The 22,146-nt window shown below is 35.2% G+C and overlaps 1 protein-coding gene across 2 annotated transcripts in view; it reads right to left on the reverse strand.

Moving 5' to 3' along the window:
* Window positions 1–222: 222 nt before the first annotated feature.
* The window catches only part of MMP16 (matrix metallopeptidase 16), a 285,421-nt gene continuing 263,497 nt past the window's right edge, over window positions 223–22,146 (reverse strand). Inside the window, exons 9-11 of one of the 2 annotated variants that reach the window (XM_063668955.1) lie at window positions 14,868–14,983; window positions 14,500–14,562; window positions 223–9,971 (exon numbers count right to left, since the gene is read on the reverse strand). In XM_063668955.1, the coding sequence (XP_063525025.1) occupies window positions 9,637–9,971; window positions 14,500–14,562; window positions 14,868–14,983 (514 nt within the window). In that variant the 3' untranslated portion in view covers window positions 223–9,636. The remainder of the gene's footprint in view (window positions 9,972–14,499; window positions 14,563–14,867; window positions 14,984–22,146) is intronic. The other variant, XM_063668956.1, reaches the window with a different exon arrangement.

The raw sequence follows: 22,146 nt of genomic DNA on the forward strand, positions 1-22,146 counted from the left end.
AGTAAACTAAACAGTTTCTCCAGTTGATGTGGCCAGTTTAATATACTTGCTAGTTCAGGTAAATGCACTGAGGATTTTTCCCTAAATTAGTTTTCATTTTCTGTTTCATATGGATTAGAAAGACACAGATAGTAAAGGCTATTGCTTATAAATCATATCTTACATATGGTCATAAATGTGTATAAATCATTCATTGAGTAAAACCACAATGTCTATGAACCATTTTTCTGTTCTCTTATTTATTGACAGTTTCTTTTAATTACAACACAATGAATTGATGGTAAATACAGAAGATGCAATAGTATAAAAAGCCATTTAACCCTTCCCTAGGTTAAGACACTTACAGCAGACAAAAACTGCCCCACCCCAATCCCCTCCTTGAATGGAAACAAAATAAATATAAATTAATAAATACAAAACAAATCACTGCACAGCCCTTAACTCTTTGATTGCCATGGCAAGAACCATGCTGATGATTCTAGCTTGTGACATTTGTGTGGTTAAAGGTTGCCGCAGCAGTCAAAGGGTTATAGCATTGTAAACATAAGTACTTTGTGGAAAAGTTCAGTCATGTTAATGGTCTATAGCAATGAGATTAATAGCATGACCCCTTGACCTTTAATGACGCAACATTATAAGGAGTTAAAAGAGATAGTAGCTTGGTGAGCTGTTACATAGACTAGTCAACCACTTTATTTAACAATGTGCTATGAGGCCTTGATTTACTAATAAAAGACAACTTGTGAATAATAGACACTGTTCAATGCACTGATCAATAAAATCAATGAAAAAATTAATTTAAGCACCACAAAATTTTGCCTGATTTTATCTGACAGTCATAATACACTTTAGCACCATTTATTTAGCCTTATATTTGCACACAAACAAGCTTTGTGTTTGTCAGTAGAAGCTATCTGAAAAAAAAAATGCCAGATTTAAGATGGTATAAATGTATAGAATCCTGTGTGGGAAAAACATCACTACAACTTGCACACCTTAAAACTCATTCAGCAAATAAATGTGTTATTTATTTCTTTCCTTGCACACAGAAGACTACATATTATCAAGAACTTAATGAAATAGTGTTGAGTGTAATGAGAACAATGCAGAAACTTAAATCTAGATTTTAATACTTCTCCATAACTGAAAACATCATGGGGAATTAAAAGAAAGGTGAAGTATTGTCAGACAACCACAAGATAATGGCCTAAATATTTAATTTCCTGGCGTTTCTCTCTGCTTCACAGTTTAATGTTATTTAAATAAAGTCGTATTAATTTTAATTCTTTTACTTTCCCATAACCACAATATAAAGGAAAAAATTAGTTTCACAAGAAGCTATAAAATGTGTATTGTTTACCCAAGAGACAACTTCCCTTTGCAATTACTTGAATCTCATTCTGACTCTGAATGATAAATGTCTGTGCATTTTTTTAATATATGGTATTTATTTGACAAACTAAGTTTATGGGAGCTTTTTCTCCTTAATCTATCTAGTAAATATGTATATATGTATCATATATACTATATTCCCAAATCTATATTACCAGATAGCTTATATGGATGTCATAAATCTGCATTATCATACTGATCCGCCACTGGAATCAAGATAATGTTAATATAGGTATACACGTTTTAAAATATCTTAAAGATAGGTTACTATACTGATGAAGCAGGCAAGTTTCTCAAGGTCAATAATTGATTCTTTTAAAAAAGCATCAACCAACTATGAACTAATTAGATTTTATGATTTTGTTTAAAAAGTTAAGTTTATTAAAAGTTACATTAGCGCAAAATTGAACTAGTAAACTCCATTTATTTCCCTCCTATAATATAAAAACAAGATCTATTTGTTTAAAATTAGATACCTAAAAAAATCTTTCAAAACTGTTAAGCCTGAAACAAATTTTTGTGGTTGAGTCTCTAAAACCCCTGAAAATAGAGGTCTGCAATAGAAATGCTGATACAGTCAAAACCAAGGCAGCAAAAAGCTGCCTCTGTAACACCCCTAATTCTTTTATTCTATCTCTCTTTCTAATATATATGTAATTTACACATACAGAGAAATAGACCAAAGGATGATACAGAGAAATAGACCAAAGGATGAAGGTTTTAGGCATTTATGTACCCATGATGTACCTTAAACAGAACACTATACGTGACTACTTTCCTGTATAATTATTTAATATACATTCTCCAAAAGCAAATTTCCTTAGCTATCCTATCAACAGACAATACCCATCACACTCAGCATTTCACTTTTCTCAGGGGAATAGCTCTATAAAAAGTTAGAAAAGCCAGTGAGAGAGGTTGGGATGTATGTCAACTTTGCTGGGACTGTCTCTGCATGTAAGTTTTGAAGAAAAATACTGAGGAACAAAGACATTTCCTGGGTACCATCTCTGATGTACAATGCTACTCAATTCTGGTTTTCACAAAGGGAAGGGAAAACCAAATCTGTGTAAAAAAAAAAAGGCAAGGTAGAAACAGAAAGAAATGCAAATATAGACAGAGACTGTATAGGACAACTCAGTAAGATGTATCTTTCCCAACCATCTGTATTTTTGGGTGAGAAACAGAAGGCAAACAAATAACGATCTTAGAATTGGAGGAGCAGAAAAACCAGGCACACATACCCTTGCTTGGAAATTGTTTGTTTGGAAGTAATTAAGATAGTGAAATTTTGTACTATGAACATATAAAGGAATAATTGATTCCACATCAGCTATAAAAGAAGTAAATGCCAAAAAGACCTAAAAACCTAATTTTACTCAGGCAATGGTATATACTAAAAAGCTGTGAGAAGACAGCCAATAATGTGGCCTCTGTGACGGTATTTCAGCAATAGCAAAAATTATAACATTGATCTAAGGATAACTCTCATATTACTACCAAAATCATTCATTCAAGCAAAGTATATTTTATCTTAACAATTGGATTGTTAATATATAGAGGAAACAGGTTCAAACTGGCATTATGTAACAGCAAATGAAACATGCATCCTAGTGACTTTTCAAATAGACAGCTCACACCAGGCTTTATTCAACCATATCTTGGCAAGACAGGCCAATGTAGCGACATACATTCATATAAAAGGTGGCAAGTACAAGCAGCACCATATCCTATCCTAGGAAAATGCATCCTACCATGCAGTCACATCTCACCAAAGCTTCATCATATATAAAGCGTGTATAAAAAGGCCTGTGTCAAAAAGTATTCTGCCTGGGATCCAGTTTACCCACAGACCAAATACTACAGAAATGTCTGTACTGTGACTGATATTTTTTTCATGGATAAAAACAAGTGGAAAAAATTCCCAAGAAACATCTCTATAAGCCAAAAAGTTTATCATTTTATTCTTGTTCACCATTCTTTTCTTCCAGTTTTTCTCTGTGAAATAAAGGTTAATGACATCTTGCTCTGAAGCTAAGTGACCTAACATAAGTATATTTCCGTATTTATATTTAGTTGATTCTTATCCCTTTTTAAGGGCATATAAATTCAGCTCTATAGCAGAGCACATGGGAAAGTTATATGAATCTGTACAACATTCTAGTTTATGATGTATTTTCCTATACTGTTCAATGTGCCCTTTAATGTGAGGACACGCTGAGTGCACATTTGAATATTATCCCCAGTCCAATGATGCATACAACAAATTCTAAGACACACTCATCTTTAAGTTGAAAAGGCATAGAATCCTCAGAAATCTCTATAAATAAATGTCTTTCATACATAACTTTCTATACTTACTCTGCACTGACCATGAGTTCTGGGTTATGCCCTTATTTTCCTTAGAAAGCATTAGTTATGAATGTCTGTGAAGTCTCTGTTATAACACTAAGCTTCTGTGATCTTGTATCCTTACTTAGTATAAATAATTAATAATGTTCTAATAAATGATGCATGTCATGTCCAGTTATAAGCTCATAATTGTGTTTAAAAATTGAAGACTGCTACGTACTTCTGTATTCTACTCAAACATTGACAGGAATTTTACAATATCGTGTGTTTTTCCCTTAATTTCTGTGAGTATGTCCAATCAGTGTTCATTCTTAGGCTTTCTATACTATTGGTTTAACTTTCAAAGTAGACATATGTATAAAATATTGAAACATATCTTTGTAATTGGATGTTATTAATCTTACCTGAAATATTTCAGAATTGTGTCAAAATCACACCAATGGAAAAAGCAGAAAATGATTTCAGAAGTACATGAAAGACAAAGGTCACAATTAGATGAGACTAGAACACTAAGGCAACTTCTTTGCTACTATGCCAAGTGTTTTAGGTTACATGATTATTGAGGTAAATTTCTATTTCAGGGAAATGGCTTGTCTCAGGGGATTCTAACATTATATATCTTTCCAACTTGAGGTTACTGAACACCTACCTCTAACATTTTTAGCCTGTAAGGCAATGCATGAGTATCAGATGTGTTTAAGCACAGTAACATCTAATGACCACTGGCTAAATATTACATTGATATATCACATAATCATCACTAGTGCAAAGAGCTTGAAGTTGCATTTTTTTCTCCACTATTTTATGCTTGCTAAAGTAAAATTTCCAGTTGTATTATCAAGGAGTGTTATAGTTTGTCTTTATATTTAACAAAAGACTCATTTTTCCTCCTCCATTTCCATTATATTTATTAAATGTAATAATTAGCTTTCATATTTATGTTGGGTTGCTATTCCTGGTTGCTGCTTTATTTATTACATAAAATTCTAATTTTTAAAATATAACTGTTAAAAATTTTCTGATGTAGTTATGATTCCCTCCTAGGCAACGTGGAGCCTGTAACTTAACTACATATGCTCTGGCACCTATTTCCTGTGGTTACAATATATCAACATCATGAAGGTACATTAAATACAGCCAAATGATTAGATCCTCTTATATGATTGACTTGACACATTTTGTGATATTACATATTGGCTGAGATTGCTGTAATAGGTCATCTGAAATGTACATTTTTGGTTTATGTAGCATATTCTATTTGACATCTGTGATACTTTGGAATATGCTCTTGAAAGCATCAGAAATGAAATAAGCTCTTCACTGTGTTTGCTAAAAAAGACCTTACCACCATCCAGAAGATTGTTTCAGTATATACTATAATCTCACAGACTCAATACTACTAGTAAATAATTCCCTTTATTAGTTTCTGGAAATGATTTCAAAAACTTTAAAATATATATTTTTTCATGACTCAGTTTAACTCAGTTTGTTTGCTTATAACATCCACTCCTCTTCAGATAGCACTTTCAGTTTAGTTAATATGGACACACTAGACACACTATTTATTCTACTGTAAGATCCAAAGTGTGGACGTGTATGTGTACCATACTAGATATATTAGCATAATACGTAGAACTTGCAAATATGACTACCCCTACAATCCAGTTTATACACCATCATCTATGTATTGGAACTAGCAGTGAAGTTTGGACAATGTTCTTATCCACCACATTGTGTTTTTTAATGACTCACAGGGAGGGAATGAAAATAGGTACACAGTATATGAAATGGCCAAATTATGTGTTAACAAAAAAAGATTACAGGTAATTATTAAATGTAACACTTGCTTATTTCAGTAAACCAGTCTGTATCCTTTATTACTTAGTAATTATTTTTGGTAATCATTACTTAGTAATTTATCACATCGATTCAGAAAAGCCTTGCCCTCTGATTTATAACAGAAGTTGTCTTTGCTAGTATCACATAATGCTGTCTAATTTAGCTCTATAACCTTTGCAATCAGAAAGAGCATCTGTATTCACCTGCTCTGACTGCCATGTCAACAGACACTGTTCTGAAATGAGTCAATAAATTCACAACCTTATCTACAATTCTGATGCGGAATTACTGCTTTACAGGAAATTCAAACTGATCAGCTATTTTAATACTTCATTGCATTTGTTTAATAATATACAGAACGACAATATTTTACTAAAATTCTTAACTATATGGTCATTTTATGTGAAGAACATTACCTTGTTTACATTTGTGTTTATATTAAAGTAATGAGAAATGAAGCAGAAGCAGAATTATTTTTGCAGGCATGAATGTGTTTTCATTTCAATTTGGGAAATCCTATGTCTGAGCTTTTCATGTTATTAGTGATGGGGTGATGAAAATATTTTATGCCTTGCATATCTCTACTAATACTGAACTGACACCTTATGTTATTGACCCATTGAAATTTATTCCACATTGGTTTTGAATCACTATTCTTATGTGCTAGATGAATTACTTTCCCATTCACTGTTCCATTTGGATTGAGACTTTTTCCCCAAACCTCAAGTAGAAGAGGAGTCAGGAACCATACCCACACAGTAGCTGGTGTACAATAAACAAACGGAATCCCAGTGTTTGTGATTACATTGTCCTTATTGTCTTCTTATCTCTTGTAATAGTACAGCCTGATAACTGAAATGTTCTAGTCAAAAGAGCAGCCTTATATGCCTTTGCTTATCACATAAATCTTGTCTCATATTAAGTATGACCCAACCCTTATTCATGACATTTGCCAGAATTCAAGCATAATGATAGACTCCTTCCTTCTTAATGCTATGATTATTTTCTAGCCCTTATATACTGATAGTCTTATGACGAATCAGGATATTGTGATGAATGAGTAAAGAGGCAACAGATTGCTTATTCAGTTTCTTTCTCATTTTAGAGGAAAAAAAATCAATTTTCAATGCAGGGTGATGGAGTTCCTCAATGATTTGCACATGTCCCAAAATGACACAGTTCCTCATTTCTATCTTTAGCAAAATATACTTTCCAGTTATTTTTTTCTTGACATCAAGGCCCTAAAAGGATTAAACCCTCCCACAAGCAAACACTGTATAAACGAGCTTATGTATATAGTCCTCCATGCTTAGCAGCAGTGACTAACTCTTTATAATATCAGCATCATCTAGAATGGAAGCACTGAAGTAAAGCTACAGGGCTGACTCTGGTTCTCATTTCTTGCTTTCTTGGCCCTTGCGTACATAATCTCCAATATCCTCTTAAAATATTGTCTACATTGTATGATATTTTACTGTAAAGCCATTCTTCTTTTCTTACTGTTCTTTTTTCTTAGCCTCATACTATATACGCTCAGGTTGTAAGAAATAACAATCTGCAAGGCTTTGCAGCATGCCACCCACAATTATAAAATATTTTCCCCAACCAAATCATAAACATGTAGTTTAACCAAAAGGCATTCTAATTTTCATGCTAAGTTGAGTATAAATATAAATTCAAGGCAGCCAAACTATCCATTTCCAAATAAGAATGTATACCTACACTCATTAAAAATCATCTGGAAATGTGTATTAGCAAATGAGTAAGAAATTTTTACTAGTATAAAATTCCTGCTTTATATAAAAGCCACACTGGCCATTCAAGTATTTGAGGTTTTTTTTTTTTTCCTATAGTTTTTGTAATTTGTACTAAAATGATGAATTTAGACTTGAAATTATATTAAAATGAAATTAAAATTCACTTCTACCTATAGGGCATTTTCAGAGTGTGCATGTAAAGAGCAAAGTGTCCGTCTGCAGATCTGCCATCACCACTCTCTCCACTCTAAGGAAACAGCTCATGCTTACTAGGTTTTAGAGAACAACTAATCCAATGGAGAAGCAACACCAGATTTCCTTCAGTTTGTGCCAGTTTGCAAGTTAAAGGTCAAAGGGCAAAGACATAGAACAGGACTCTTCAAGGAAAATTTTCACAGAAGACAATGTTTAAGTTGTTGTTAATGACAGTCAATAGATCAATAATCAAGTTCAAGGCAAGCTGTTCATTGTTTCAAAAGCTAATCCCCTCAAAGCTGGCTTTCACACAAAGCCAATGTCTGACTCATGGGGTGCATTCATTCTGACCATCTCTGATAAGTTCACAGCCCAGTGGCTGTAAAGCCTTTCACTGCAAGAAGCAGCTCCTAAAAATCAATAAAGAGGTCTGTCAGTTGCTGACTTTTCTCTAGGAAAAAAATATTGATACAAACCTGCTCTGCAGGTCACATGAAAATGACAATACTGCTGTTAGGACAAATTACACTCAACAATGAAATGCTTTGGTGGTCTCTTGGCTCTGTCAGTGATCAAATGGATGGCTAAATGCCAGAAGCCACACTAACCCTTTGAGAACTATGGTGGACATGCAATAGGTAATGCACTGGAGGATATTCATGCAACTTCAGAGTCATCGTTTTAATTCATTTTTAAAATGGCAATGCTAACTGCATATACCAAGGCAAATTGAATTTTCATGCAATGGATTTTAAAACAGAAATTCAGTATGCCTAAAAAAAAAGAAAAGAAGACTTAGGCTATTATCAGTTTTTCAAATAAAATTTCAGTCTTATGAGAATCTTAATAAAATACCTTTTTTATTTGCCAGAAAGATTTTGGCAAGTAACATCATTTCTGTTTGTTATAAACACATTTATGTAGTCTTGTAAATCATTTTAAAATTATATGACATTATAGGATATCTGTTTTAAAAACCTGAACTTCTTGAACTTGTGACTGTTTTTACCATTGCCCAGTTCTATAATTTATCAGATCACAAGACCGACAATCCTAAGACTCTGAAAGCTGGTCTGATAGTTCTCAAAGGGTTACACGGGTATATTACTAGTGTCACAAATCCTTGTAAAATAACTGCCACTGTAATCCACTTCAGAGACATACTGCTCCTTGCTCTGCTTTGTAATGAATATTCCTGACAGACCCATGGAAGGCCTGGGGCAATGGCCTAATACAACTTGGGAAGATTATCACAATGATGGAGGAGTAAGGTGGAAAGAAGGGGTTTAGAAATACTTCAAAAACAATTAAAAGGTTGTGTTTGAAAATAGCTATGAATATAAATGCAATGAAACATTGAGGACATAGCTGAGAACAGCTGTATAAAACGAAAAATGGATGTATTATTAAGGCTGTTACTATATTGCAGATATTTTGGCCCCTTGGTTGTTGGAAAATGGCTGTCCCAACAGTCTAACGTCCTGCATGTGTATTCCAAATCTCCCACCTGACAAAATGGTGCGTAGGAGACTATCCAAAGCAGTCAGAGAGCTATCTTCTTTGGAGACAAAGCTGTTTTGGGTCTTCACACTTTCCTGGAAGTTCAATTGTGGGTTTTTTGTTTAAACTCTTTTTCCCCTTGATTTAAAGCAAAAAAAAAAAAAAAAAAAAAAAAGAAAAAGAAAAATCGTGGGTTTTCTGATTTGCTTTTTTTTTTTTCTCCCCCCAGAAATGGGCTCAGACTTCAGAAGGAAAATAACATTAGAAATTTTTAAGAAGAATCTTTTCTTCTTTTTCTCCTCTTCTTTAGTTAATCCTGAAATTTTACTGGGCATTGAGCGTGCAGAGGAAAGGCCTAGAACTGAATGACAAAGAAAGACAAAGGACTGAAGAACAGCAGATACTGTGCATCATGGAAGCTTCCCCATGAGTGTATTTCCACTCATGTGCAGGACCAGCAACCCTCTGGGTTTGAAAGGTCAGCCCCGAATCAGGCTGCCACAAGCCTGCTCCTAGCTAGGAAACAGCATAACAGCTCTTGTCTTGAATCTCAAGTTACCACAAACTCCTGCAAAAGAAAGAAAGAAGAAAAAACCCTACATCACACCCACTCTTGCATAGAGCGTTTACAGTACAGTATGTGGCGGGGTGTTCCTTTCCTCTTGAACTGGAACACAGTGTAAACCAATACAAGGAGGCATAAGGCCAAGATGCAGGGAATGACAATAGCTATGGCTTTCACAGTGCTGGCTGTGTTGTCCAGTTTGATGACAATGTCTACATCATCTGGTGGGCTGTGTCCTTCTTTAACTCTGTCTGTTGGTCCATCACAGCCCATAAAATCCTTGAGGATGGATCTTGGATATCCAGGTTCTACCTTGAGTATCTGGTTGTTGAATTTCCAATACTCCTTTCCTTTGTAGAAATACGTAAAGCCTAGGGGGAAAAACACACACACACAGGTACCACTTATTTGTGACAGTGTATATGTAGAGAAGTGTTATTAAAATAGGCTATGTCTTAAGAGATGTATTTTAAGGCCCTTCAATTTTCAGAGGAAGAAAACACTATTTTCAGCTCAGCTGTCTGTTAAGATGGCTGTGGCTGCTGTGCTCCAGGAATGATGCCATCTAATGCCTATGGAAAGCTCAGTCCAGAGAGAGAAATATCATTTACAGAGGACTGTTCAAAGACCATGCTATGCAATCTACTCCTAGTCCAAGCTAGAAAAGAGAACCTTATCTTTTTGCTCGCTTATAGGATTGCTGTTACAAAATTACATATTAGTGTGATAGTATCAACCTATATTGAAAGATGCTGAAACAGCCTTATAAACTGAAACACTGTTTACCCTCAGGCTGTTACTGGGAACATTGTTCAATATATTATAAAGAGGCTTCTCTATGAAACACCTCAAGGGAAATTTCTAATCATCTTAGTATCAGGAATCTGTGCTCCTTCTAAACAACAGGATTCCTTTTGTAATTTGCATGAGAAATCATAATAAAATATAAATCATGAAATTGGAGAGGCTTTCATTTGCCTGCAAGGAATCTTAACAAGTAAAGACGTATTCATAGTATTTGGTACTCTAACCTCATTTCTGGCTCTAGGTCATAAACATTTTGTTCCTTCTCCTTTTGTCCTCTTTATTTTACTTTATTAAAAATATGTTTTAATTTGTGTCACCTAGCTATATTTTATAGAACTACTAAAGCCGTTATTCATTATTTTAAGAATAAAATACAACATAAATCTACAATTCTATTTTTAATACTTCCTAGTATCTTATATTTCATGGGGAGGAGGTGGGATGTGGGAGGCTCAAGTAACTCAGCAATACATGCAATTTATTTTCTAAAACATTATGAATGCATACAACAGATTTTGTAAGCTCCTGATGATTAAACTACAAATACAGACATTTTTCTTAGGTCTATTCTCCAAATTTTATGTTTTTGTTGGGCACATATCCAGTTTTTTTCTTTCTGTCCACAGCTCATTCATGTCAAGTTTCTGTGTGACTATAATACTTTGATTTAATTTGTCCTTTGAGATAAAATTCAAAAAATCAAGAAGAAATGTTTTAATGCTATAATTACTTAAAACTATATTTTGGGAGTTATCTATTTTTGATACAAGGCAAAATTCATAGTTTATAATCATTAATGAAGGTAATATTTTTTCCTGTTTTATTGAGGACTTATTATGGAAGAAGCATTGGGTTAAAGTTTAGTAGATGACCTGTCTTTTAATCCTCACAAATACTCTATCAGGTAGAATTAATTATCCTTTCTTTTAGGCCCACGATATTGAGGATCAGAGACAAAATAACATGCTCATGTTCTGGTGAACACAAGATTTAAATCTTGATCTAGATCTAGAGACTGTACACTTAATAATTTTTTAAGACTGGGTCCTTTACACATCTCCTGTCTTTGTTTTTTAGATGGAGTTTTGCTCTTGCTGTCCAGGGTGGAGTGCAGTGGCCCGATCTCGGCTCACAGCAACCTCTGCCTCCTGGGTTCAAGCGATTCTCCTGCTTCAGCCTCCTGAGTAGCTGGGATTACAGGCATACGCCACCATGCCTAGCTAATTTTGTATTTTTAGTAGAGACAGGGTTTCTCGATGTTCGTCAGGCTAGTCTCAAACTCCTGCCCTCAGAGATTGCCTGTCTTTTATCAAATATTCCTAGGTTAAACGTCCAAGCGTGTGATAGATAGGTATCATTTTTGAATGAAGAACTCTGACATCTCTCAAGAAATTTCAGATAGGGCAGATGATCACTTCAGGTCACTTCATTCTGGAAATCATTCTGTTCAATGCCATAAACACCTACTGCTGCTTTTAGTTTTAAAGGACAGTTTTGCAATGAGAGCAACTTGCCAAGTGAAAACAGGTGTATGTAGATTCAAGTTTTTCTGCCGAGAGTTGGTATTTGATCACATTAATGAAATTCAATATAATTACTCAACAAGCTTGGATGAAGAAATGTTGAGGGCCTGCCAAATAACAGTACATTAGACGTTCATAGTTGAATAATGGCATTGATCTAGAATTAAACAGACCTTCAAAACAGGTGAATGTGCTTCTTATATCTATAAACTGGAAACCAACAGCTGGAAGTGTCCTCATCTTTAATTTTTAGCTAAAGCTAATTACTATAGAGCTACTGAGCATTACACAAAAGTTAAGAAGTTTCTATTTACATATGACACAGTTCTGTAGGCCACATTTTATAGTAACACATTCCACATATAGGAGTAGAATTGTAGTTATTGAATACACTTGTTACAAATAAGAAGTCTAGGCTTGTTGTGGAGGCTCATGCCTGTAATCCCAGCACTTTGGGAGGCCGAGGCAAGAGGGTTGCTTGAGCCCAGGAGTTCAACACCAGGCTGGGCATCATACAGGAGTTATAGACCAGCCTGGGCACCATAGTGAGATGAGACCCTGTCTCAGAAAACAAATGTCTAGTTACTAGGAGATAGATAGTGTAAGCATTTGAAAGGAAGTAGCCTAAAATAGAAGTAATACTTGGTAATGGAAGTATGTCAAACCTTGATCCTGCAAAATTCATCTTGTTCAACAATCTACGTTTTTTCATTTATGAAAGGTCAGTTGGTTGAATAAATATTTAGGTATTTGCATTTTTTTTCCTTTTAAAAGCAGCTTTGACATTTTTTGTATTTGACAATTTTTGTATTTTTGTATACATGCTTATGAAGAATAACTTCTGGTGAATTCTTAACTAAATTTTCATTGTTTTGAGAAATTCTAGAAAATAAATTAATGAGGCTGTGTTTTATTTGATGATCCTTTTACGTTTGACTGAACGTTACTGGACTTGTCTATTGTTTCATCCTAAAAGTGTAATGAGACATAATTTTCCACAGCTGGTACTATTATATAGCTTAGTAGATGTTCCCTGAGAGCAGTGCCTCTGTGTTCTATTTTTTACTCTTACACGTTTATTAGTAAGAAGTTGCTATTTAACACACGTGGATAAATAAACTGATGTCATCATCTTTCACATTTTTTCATTTCTTTGTCCTTTTTACCTGTATAGCTTCTTAAGTTTTGAGGCACATTATTAATCTGATTTTACTGCCTCCAATGTGACTTTATCGTGACTTCTTTTACTCTCTTATTCCTTTCCCTTTTATCTCAGAGAGTTATATTTTAATCTTAGTCTCACTGTCCTATGGATTTCTGCTTCTGTCACATGCAAGTAATATCTTAACTTGGTCTTTTAATTTTCTGAGCCAACTGAATATACAAAAAATATTTTTCTCAGCAAGTACTATGATCAGGACTTCAAGGTCTTTTTGACTTTGCCTCTGCCTACAGTGTTCCACTTGTGGGACACTATCACACAGAATGTAGTAGTATATCATTATACATATAGCAATGCTCAAAAAACAGTACATGTACTTTGATTTTTCTGATTGGTATTAATTTATCCTGGTTCTAAGGTCCTTCAAGTTTATACTAGTATAGAGTTTTCTCTTTCTTTCTTTTTCTTATCTTTTTTGTTTGTTTGTTTGTTTTTTAGACAGAGTCTGGCTCTGTCGCCTAGCCTGGAGTGCAGGGGCATGATCTCAGCTCACTGCAACCTCCTTCTACTGGGTTCAAGCAATCCTCCTGCCTCAGGCTCCTGAATAGCTGGGACTACAGGTACATGCCACCATGCCTTGCTAATTTTTATATTTTTAGTAGAGATGGGGGTGTCATCATTTTGGCCAGGCTAGTCTCAAACTCAGATAATCTACCCACCTCAGCCTCCCAGGTGTGAGCCCCCACGCCCTGCCAGTGTAGAGTTTTCTTAATCTTGCAATACGCTTATGGTCAATCACAGTTTTCAGTGGTAGTATGATTTTTCATTTTCCCCTGACTCTTTCATTAACCTTGCTTTCTCTTCCCTGCCCCAGATGCCCTTAAGTTTGTCTTGCAAAAGATGCCTATTTTTGCTTATGTTGAACATGTGTCACAGACTTTTCATGTTATTGAGGACATACATAATATACTATTTTCTTACGCTTCTTATTGAAAATAATTTGATGAGGTAAATTTTTTTCTCTGTATTTCAGAATGTCATTTTCTTTTCCTTTGTTCTGAAATATTGCATACAAATTCAATTTCAAATAATTATTATGATTTATTCCTATTTACTAATCCCTGGATGGGAAGAGATATGCTTACATTTCATATATGGCAACAGATAGGGGAGTATGGATTATCCATGGCTTGGCTAACTCTCCACTTGGGATCTAGCTGAATGTGAAATCCTGGGATAGCAAGTAAAGGGGACAGCTCTTGGATTTTTTTCTTGTTATTATGCCATCATACATCTACTCTATTCTCACTATATTGAGCTGGAATCTTCCTTGCTTGCTGACACTCAAAGCCAAAGAACACATAAAAAATTGTCATTCTCAACATGCATTATTACCAGATACAATACCTCGAGTGGCATCTCCATCTTCCTTGTGACCGGTTCTGTCCCATGTATTTTTGTTATTATTATCTTTACAGGAATTTTAATAGAAATATAGGTGAAATTACTTCAAAGGTGTACACAACTTCCATATTAAACTATTACTCATCTTTTTTCTAATGACTTTTTTATAAACTAAAATAAGTTGAGATTAAAAAATGTCTACAGCATAATATGACATGTAAATCTAGGAAAAAAAGTTCATATAAATAGAAATACAGTATTACATAGCTCTAGTATAGCACTTTCCAATGGCTTAATTTAGCAGAGTGAGAAAGCCTAATGTGTTACTAAGATAGCAAACTTATGAAATGTAGAAAGCACATGTTGCATACCATTTTCTTTGTGTACAAATGCTCCCTGAGGAGATTCAGGGATCCCTTTCCAGACTGTGATTGGCTTGGGATAGCCAGGGTCCATTGTTTTCATTTCTTCACTATATCTCCAATATCTACAAAGGATAAAAACAACAACCACCACCACAATAACACACATATAGGGAAAGATTATGCATACAAACAATAATAGCTAACATTTACTAGACCTTTGCTGTGTGCTTGACTTTGTTACCTGTGCACCTGTTAATGATTTACAGAACTCCAACTGGCAAGCTCTGATTTAAATAACTGAAAATACAATGGGCATAAGGCATTTATTCTGTTTCTTCTCCTGCATATATTAAAAATGGGCATCTTATTGTCCATATCCTGCCTGTGTTAAAAATAAGTTCTTATTCAGTATGCTAAAGTGAATAAAAAGTGCTAGCTAAGTATATTTATAGTTCATAAGGACATCACCAACCTGCATATATATATATATCAGAGGTTTTCATGAGTTTTTAAAAAATCTTTCTTAGGAAGCAGAACATTTTTTTGAAATAAGCAGAATCTTGATTTATTTATTCATTTGGTACATATTTAGTGAATATATATTATGTTCCTGGTATTATTGTAGGGCTAGAGATACAACCTTGGACAACACAGATATGCTGTGACTCTCATTGATCTCACTTTATAGGATATGTGAGGATGGGCAATAAACCAATTTATCAATAAATACATACTATGATAGGAGGTGATAACAGCTATGAGAAAAGCAAAGCAGATAGAAGGTATCTAGGAGTATCAGAAGTCATGTTAAATTGGTGGACTGAGAGGTCCTGTCTGGTAAGTTGACATCTGAGCAGAGAAAAGCGAGGAGCAATACATGCAGTCTTTGGGAGAAGAACATTCCAGGCAGAGAAAGTAGGAATTGAAAATTCCTGTGGCAGGCACATGCTGGAGTACCTGTGTCTACAAGGAGGCTGGGGTGACTGGAATTGAGTTAGTAATGTGGAGACATGGTGAGAGTGAGAACCAGAACCTAAGATCAGACAAGCCTTTACACTACAGTGAGCCTTTGGCTTTACTCTAAGAGAGACAGGAAGCCAATATATATTTTGAACAGAGATGCTTAAACTTATGGCTAATTGTTGAAAAGAATACACTGGCTGCTATGAGTAAAAGAGTTTGAAGGAGATAAGGCAGAAGTAGGAATGCCAGTTGGGATGTCACTGCAATAATCCTTGGACTAGGGAGTCAATAGCTATAGGACTGATGATAAATCAAGGCATTTGGGATATATTTTAAAGGAAGAGCCAAAGGACTTATTCATGGATTAGATGTGGCATGTGAAAGAGAAGGAAGCTGAGCATGACTCAAGAATTTTAAGCCTGATTATCTGGAAGAAGAATGTTGCCATTCAGTAAGGTAAGGATGTAAGGGAAGGTAAGCTGAGAAGGATTGAGGAACCATGAGTTTGGTGTTAACTACTTTAAATTCAGACTTCAAAGTGGACCTGTTGATGAGGAAACGGGGAATGTGAGTATAGACATTAGGGCTGGTCTTGATTGGAATACTCAGTGTATAAACATTAATACAAGTAAAAGCAAAGCTCACCAAGAGTAAGAACTCTCAGACTCTCATCCCTTCACAGGCTAGTCCGTGAGCCACTTTCACAGAACCCCTAGACTTCCAAGGAACAAATTGTGAACATCCCTACTTTGGATCACTCATTATTGTCCAGGTATTTTAGGAGTAAAATGAGTTTATATTTTGAATGGTCAGAAAGATTGACAAAATAGGGTAAAATCACTGGGAGTTCACAGTGATATCACCTATTTTGGGCAGCCCTATTGCTCTATGCATTATTTTATTTAATCACAACAAACCTATGAGATAGTCATCACTGTCCCCATTTGACAGAGGAGAATGCTTGGAGGACAATGAATGATAGGTAGAAATATAACCATGTTTGTCTGATTTCAAAAGTATCTGCTATTTTCACCATAAAGGCAGTTTCCAAGTTTATTTGATGCCACCAAATACGTTTCCCAATTTTATTTGACAATGCTTTTCCCCCCACTAAACATCTATGGTGATCTACTAAAGCTAGTGTTTCACCAACACATATTTGGGAAATGATACATTTTAAAAAATTATCTTTGACTTAGCCATTTTATCTGAAATTAGAAAAAAATAAGTATTTTCTAGTTTGCATATGCCTCTGCCAGGCCTATGGAGGATTCTTTACCTACAGAGCTCTGGGGTCCTGTGCAAAAGGTTTTCCTATAAATTCCTAGAAACCTCACTTGAGTAACATCTGGAATTCCTCCATCTTCCTCCATCTTCAATGTGCACATAGAAATGGGAAAAAAGATTGTTTCAGGAAGTGTACTAAGAAGTAATGCCAAAAGAAGAGTTTACACCAAAAGGGAAACTGTCACAGGTATTTGTCGCAGGTTCTCATCACATCAAAGATGAGAACAGATCTGACGAACAGATCAGAAATAGCTTCATGGAGAAACACTGAGCTGAAAGAATGGTGCCTGGACTGCATCTTTCTGAAGAGGACAATGAAGTGGAATCATTAGTGTATCATGCCATCAATTCTAAAATAAATTTTCTTTCACATCTTGTTCATGGAAACATTTACTTTTAAATTTAAATATTTAAATTAAACATCATTTCTGAATATTCTTGTCCCACAGAACATTCTGTGATGAATGGTTAATGCAGTTGAGATTTGCTCATAATCTAAAGATCTCTTCTCTCAAGTAAATATCTCAGTGGGGTTTACAATAGTTATATAATGTATATGTTAACTGCTTTCCACACTTGAGCAAAGAAAGTGTCTTGCAGAGAAACAGTCAAATACCTATTTCATGGATCCTAAGAAACACTTTTTCACATTTTACATCTCTCAACATCAGAATGCCCTTACAATAGATACAGCGTCAGTTTACTTGACAGGGTTTTCCTCTCATAATAGAATAAATAATGACATATCTTAACAATACATGGCACTTTTAGATGACATAAACTATAACTTAAAGTGAGCTTTTAAATTCTAACTTAAAATTTGGACTAGGGCCAGGTGTGGTGACTCACACCTGTAATCCCAGCACTTTGGGAGGCCGAGGTGGATGGATTGCTTGAGCCCACGAGTTTGAGACCAGCCTAGGCAACATGGTGAAACCCTGTCTTTACCAAAAACACAAAAAACTAGCTGGGCGTGGTGGTGCACACCTTTAGTTCCAGCTACTCAGGAGACTGAGGTGGGAGGATCTGTTGAGCCCAGGAGGTTGAGGCTGCAGTGAGCTGTGACTGTGCCACTGCACTCCAGTGAGGGCAACAGAATGAGATCTTGTCTCAAAAAAATAATAATAGGCCAGGCATGGTGGCTCACGCCTGTAATTCCACCACTTTGGGAGGCCGATGCAGGTGTGGATCACCTGAGGTCAGGAGTTCAAGACCAGCCTGGCCAACATGGCTAAACTCCGTCTCTACTAAAAAATACAAAAATTATCTGGGCGTGGTGGCAGTCACTGGTAAATCCCAGCTAGTTGGGAGGCTGAGGCAGGAGAATCACTTGAACTTAGGAGGTGAAGGTTGCAGCGAGCCAAGATAGTGCCACTGCACTCCGGCTTGGGCAACAGAGAGAGACTTCATCTCAAATAATAATAATAAATAAAATTTGGAATAACTTAAAATCCTGAGGACAATGGGATCACATCCTGCATGTGATTTAAGTAACATTAATACATACCTAGCAACCAGATTAGTTTTCTGAGAAGTAGTTGTTTTTCATGTAGAAATAACTACACTTTATGTAGCATTTTGTAGCTATAAAGTAAATTTATACACATATATTGTTGTGCTTAAATCCTTCAACAGTCTTTTAGATCACATATTACAATGTTCTCTATAATAATGTCCTAACCATAGATTTAGTATGAATTGTCACTCAATTTAAGCAATGACAGAGCATTGGGTATCATATTATTCAAAGACAATTGAGTTAGTCACATTTACTGTGTTTGAATGTGGTAGAATTCAAATTCAAATGTTACTGCTAGTGTCTGCCTGTGGTTCTTATTCTCTCGATGCCGTCATTCAAACAATTGGTGTTCATTGTTTGGGTATAGCTTTCCTTTCTCCCTTAGTCTGTTCATTCATAGATTCATTCACCCACTGATGTTTTTCTGTGCACCTATATTATATGCCAGACTCATAGGATTCAGAGAGATCTCATTTCAGCAAAATGTTAATGGAATGTAAATTTTATTACACTCTTTTGTAGGAACATAATTTGGGTATGAATTTGTCAACATAAATGCATTTTTCCCTCTCCTAGCAGATAATGCAAAACAATAATTTAGGATCATTTTACAATTTTAGAAAAACTCAACATAGGCTCAAACCCAAAGGTTGTCTGCTTTGTGTCAGCTTTGAAATATATCCAGTAAACTAGAATGCAATTAGAATTATCTATATTTAGTGATGTCTTATAAAAGGTGCTGAGGCTTATTCATAAATATTGCTTTATATTTTAATTTCCAACATATTTGAGCATATGTCAACATGAACAAAAAATCTCATCCCACTGAGTTCTTCTCCCTGAAAAATAAGCTTACAGATGCATTGAGAAGTAAATTAGTATATTCAGATAGGAACACTGTGTACATCAACCATTTGGGGGGTTTAAAATGTAGATATTTTCATGGAAAACATTGAAATTTTGTGTGGGAGGGTCAGTAAGTGATGAAAGCTATTATAAATGAACCTCATAGCTCTTTCTTCTGATTCAGTTATCTCTACTGTACAATTTTGACTTTAATCAGATGATTTTTTGGAGATTAGCAGTCTTAATCAATGCCCCAAAGTCCCATTCCTCAGAATCAGTCTTAAAAATGCAACAGAATAGAAAATATCAATATATCAGTTTTTGCTGTATTTTCGAATGACTCAAAAACATATACATTAAAAAATTACTTTGTAAACATACCACTTAAGCTGGAAGAAATAAATGTATTTTTCTATTTGACTGTTAGTGATGATAATAATTAAGAAAATGAAGTACGTCTACATTTTGTTATTTTTATTTGAAAATACCTTAAAATTCTCAACAGCTAAGCTTCTTATGAAATATGGCAATAGAGTCTTAGATATGTTTGTGAGATGTTGAGAGATGACTTAGAAACATAGCATTTTAAGCTAAATGTTATGAAGATCAAAACATATCCAAGTACCAAATTGTAGTGTATTAACAAAAGGGCAAGTAGGAATCTGAGGGACTGAGTTCCATGCTGTATATAAAATAGTACAACACTAGATATTTTAATCTGAATTTACAGATTTATTTAAAGAACCGTCATTTCATCTACTCTCTTTAGCTATCTCTATACTTAGAAGATTTCACATGGACTCCTGCTTTCAATACCATTTATATGTCAATAACTCTGAGATCTGTGCCTCCAACTAAACTTTCCACTAAGATGCAAACTCAATTATCCAACCACCTACTTGACTTCTTCACTTGGTGTATAAATAGGCAACTCAGTCAAGCATCGACATTTCAATCTCTTAATCCCCTTCCCCCAATATTCCCTTCCGTGTCTGCCTTATCTCCAGATAAGGTGCTATCTACTTAATTACTTGGGTGAAAAGCTTAGAAGTTGCCCTGATTTATTTTGTTCCTCCCCTAAAATCCAAGCCCTGAGGACAACTTGTTATCATACTCAAAATGTATCCTGCACCCACCCACTTTGCTCCATCTCCACTGCTATCATCATGTCTTCCTGCACTCATTCAATGGTCTCCCAGTTACCCTCCACACCTCCACTCTTGGAGCCCATTCTTCCCATAGAAGCCAGCACAATCTTTGTGAATACACAGAAGATCATGTCACTTTCCTGTTGAAAACCCTCCAACGCCTCTTCCTTGTACTTAGAATAAAATTCAAACTGTTTGCCACAGGCTACAGGGCCCTGTGAAATCTGGTCCCTATCAACCAGTTTGACTTCTTCTACCACTTCACCATTATGCTCTAGCAACACTGTTTTTGAACAATCCAACTTCTTTCCTACATTATTGCCTTTGCATGACTATATCATCCACCTACAACACATTGTCCTGAATAGCATTCTATGGCTGAAACGTCTTCCTACTCAAGTCCCCACTCAAGTGTCCCCTTAACAAGTGAGGCCTTCTCCCAAGTCAACACTAAGTCCCAACCTGTCCTTACCACCAGGAGTCTCATTTCTCACTGTGAAAATTATCAGGGTCATTTATTTGTTTACTGTTTATTATTTGTCTCCCCCAACACAGTCTAAGTGCCATGAAACTAGGAGCTCTGTGGTCTTTCTACTACTCCATCTTCATTACCTAGCACATGTCACATACTTTGTGTTTCAAAATGCATTTTTGAATGAATGAAATGAGTGCTAGGGTAGGACAGGTGCAGAAATCTTAAGGAAGCAGGCACTAGAGCTACTGAGAATAGAATGTGCTGCCTCATGTTCATACTGTCACAGGCAGTTTGGTGGAGAGGGAAGGGTACTCTTGGGCTGTAATTGAGGGTATCTAGATTTTGGTAGGAAGTGAACAACATGCAGGGCTGACATATGGCAGCATCTAATTTAAAGATGTGCTTTGGAGCTATCTGATCATGAAATGGGCATTTTTATTATTATCTATGAAGCTCTAATTAAACTGTTATACAAAAGTTAAGCTTCCATTTCTGTCCCCTAGAAGCTAACTTCTCCAAAGTGTCTCCTCAGCCTTTCATTTTTGCCCTTTTTTGAGAAAAAGAAAAAAGTGCAACTCCGTATAGTACCGAGTCCTGCATGGGTACATTCAAGCAATTAAAATCAGCTGGTGAATTTAACAACCTTAAGGGTTATACCGTTTTAAAGAATATGTTATAAGTCTGCAGATTTATTTTCATTACTGGTCGCTATGCAGTGGCAATAAAGTTCTTCCTCTTTCATAGTCTATTACATTGACATCCTGTTGAGAGTCATTATACTTTTTGTGGCTTTAAGTAGCATCTTCTCCTTTGATCAAATTTTTGTTTGATAGATCTTTTAAATTTGTGATTTAGCAAGAAACATTATAGCACAGCCTAGCTTTATTATAATGAATTAAAATCTATGAGCATTTTTCTATGGAAAATATAGGAATATTGCATATACAGTTAGTAAAAGGACAAATTTAAAAGTGTACATTCTTATTCATGGAAGCCAACTATAGCAACTTTTTGTTCACACTTAAAGCTTAATGTTTGAAACCATTT

Source organism: Pongo pygmaeus, chromosome 7, assembly GCF_028885625.2.
Source record: "Pongo pygmaeus isolate AG05252 chromosome 7, NHGRI_mPonPyg2-v2.0_pri, whole genome shotgun sequence".
Lineage (NCBI taxonomy): Eukaryota > Metazoa > Chordata > Mammalia > Primates > Hominidae > Pongo > Pongo pygmaeus.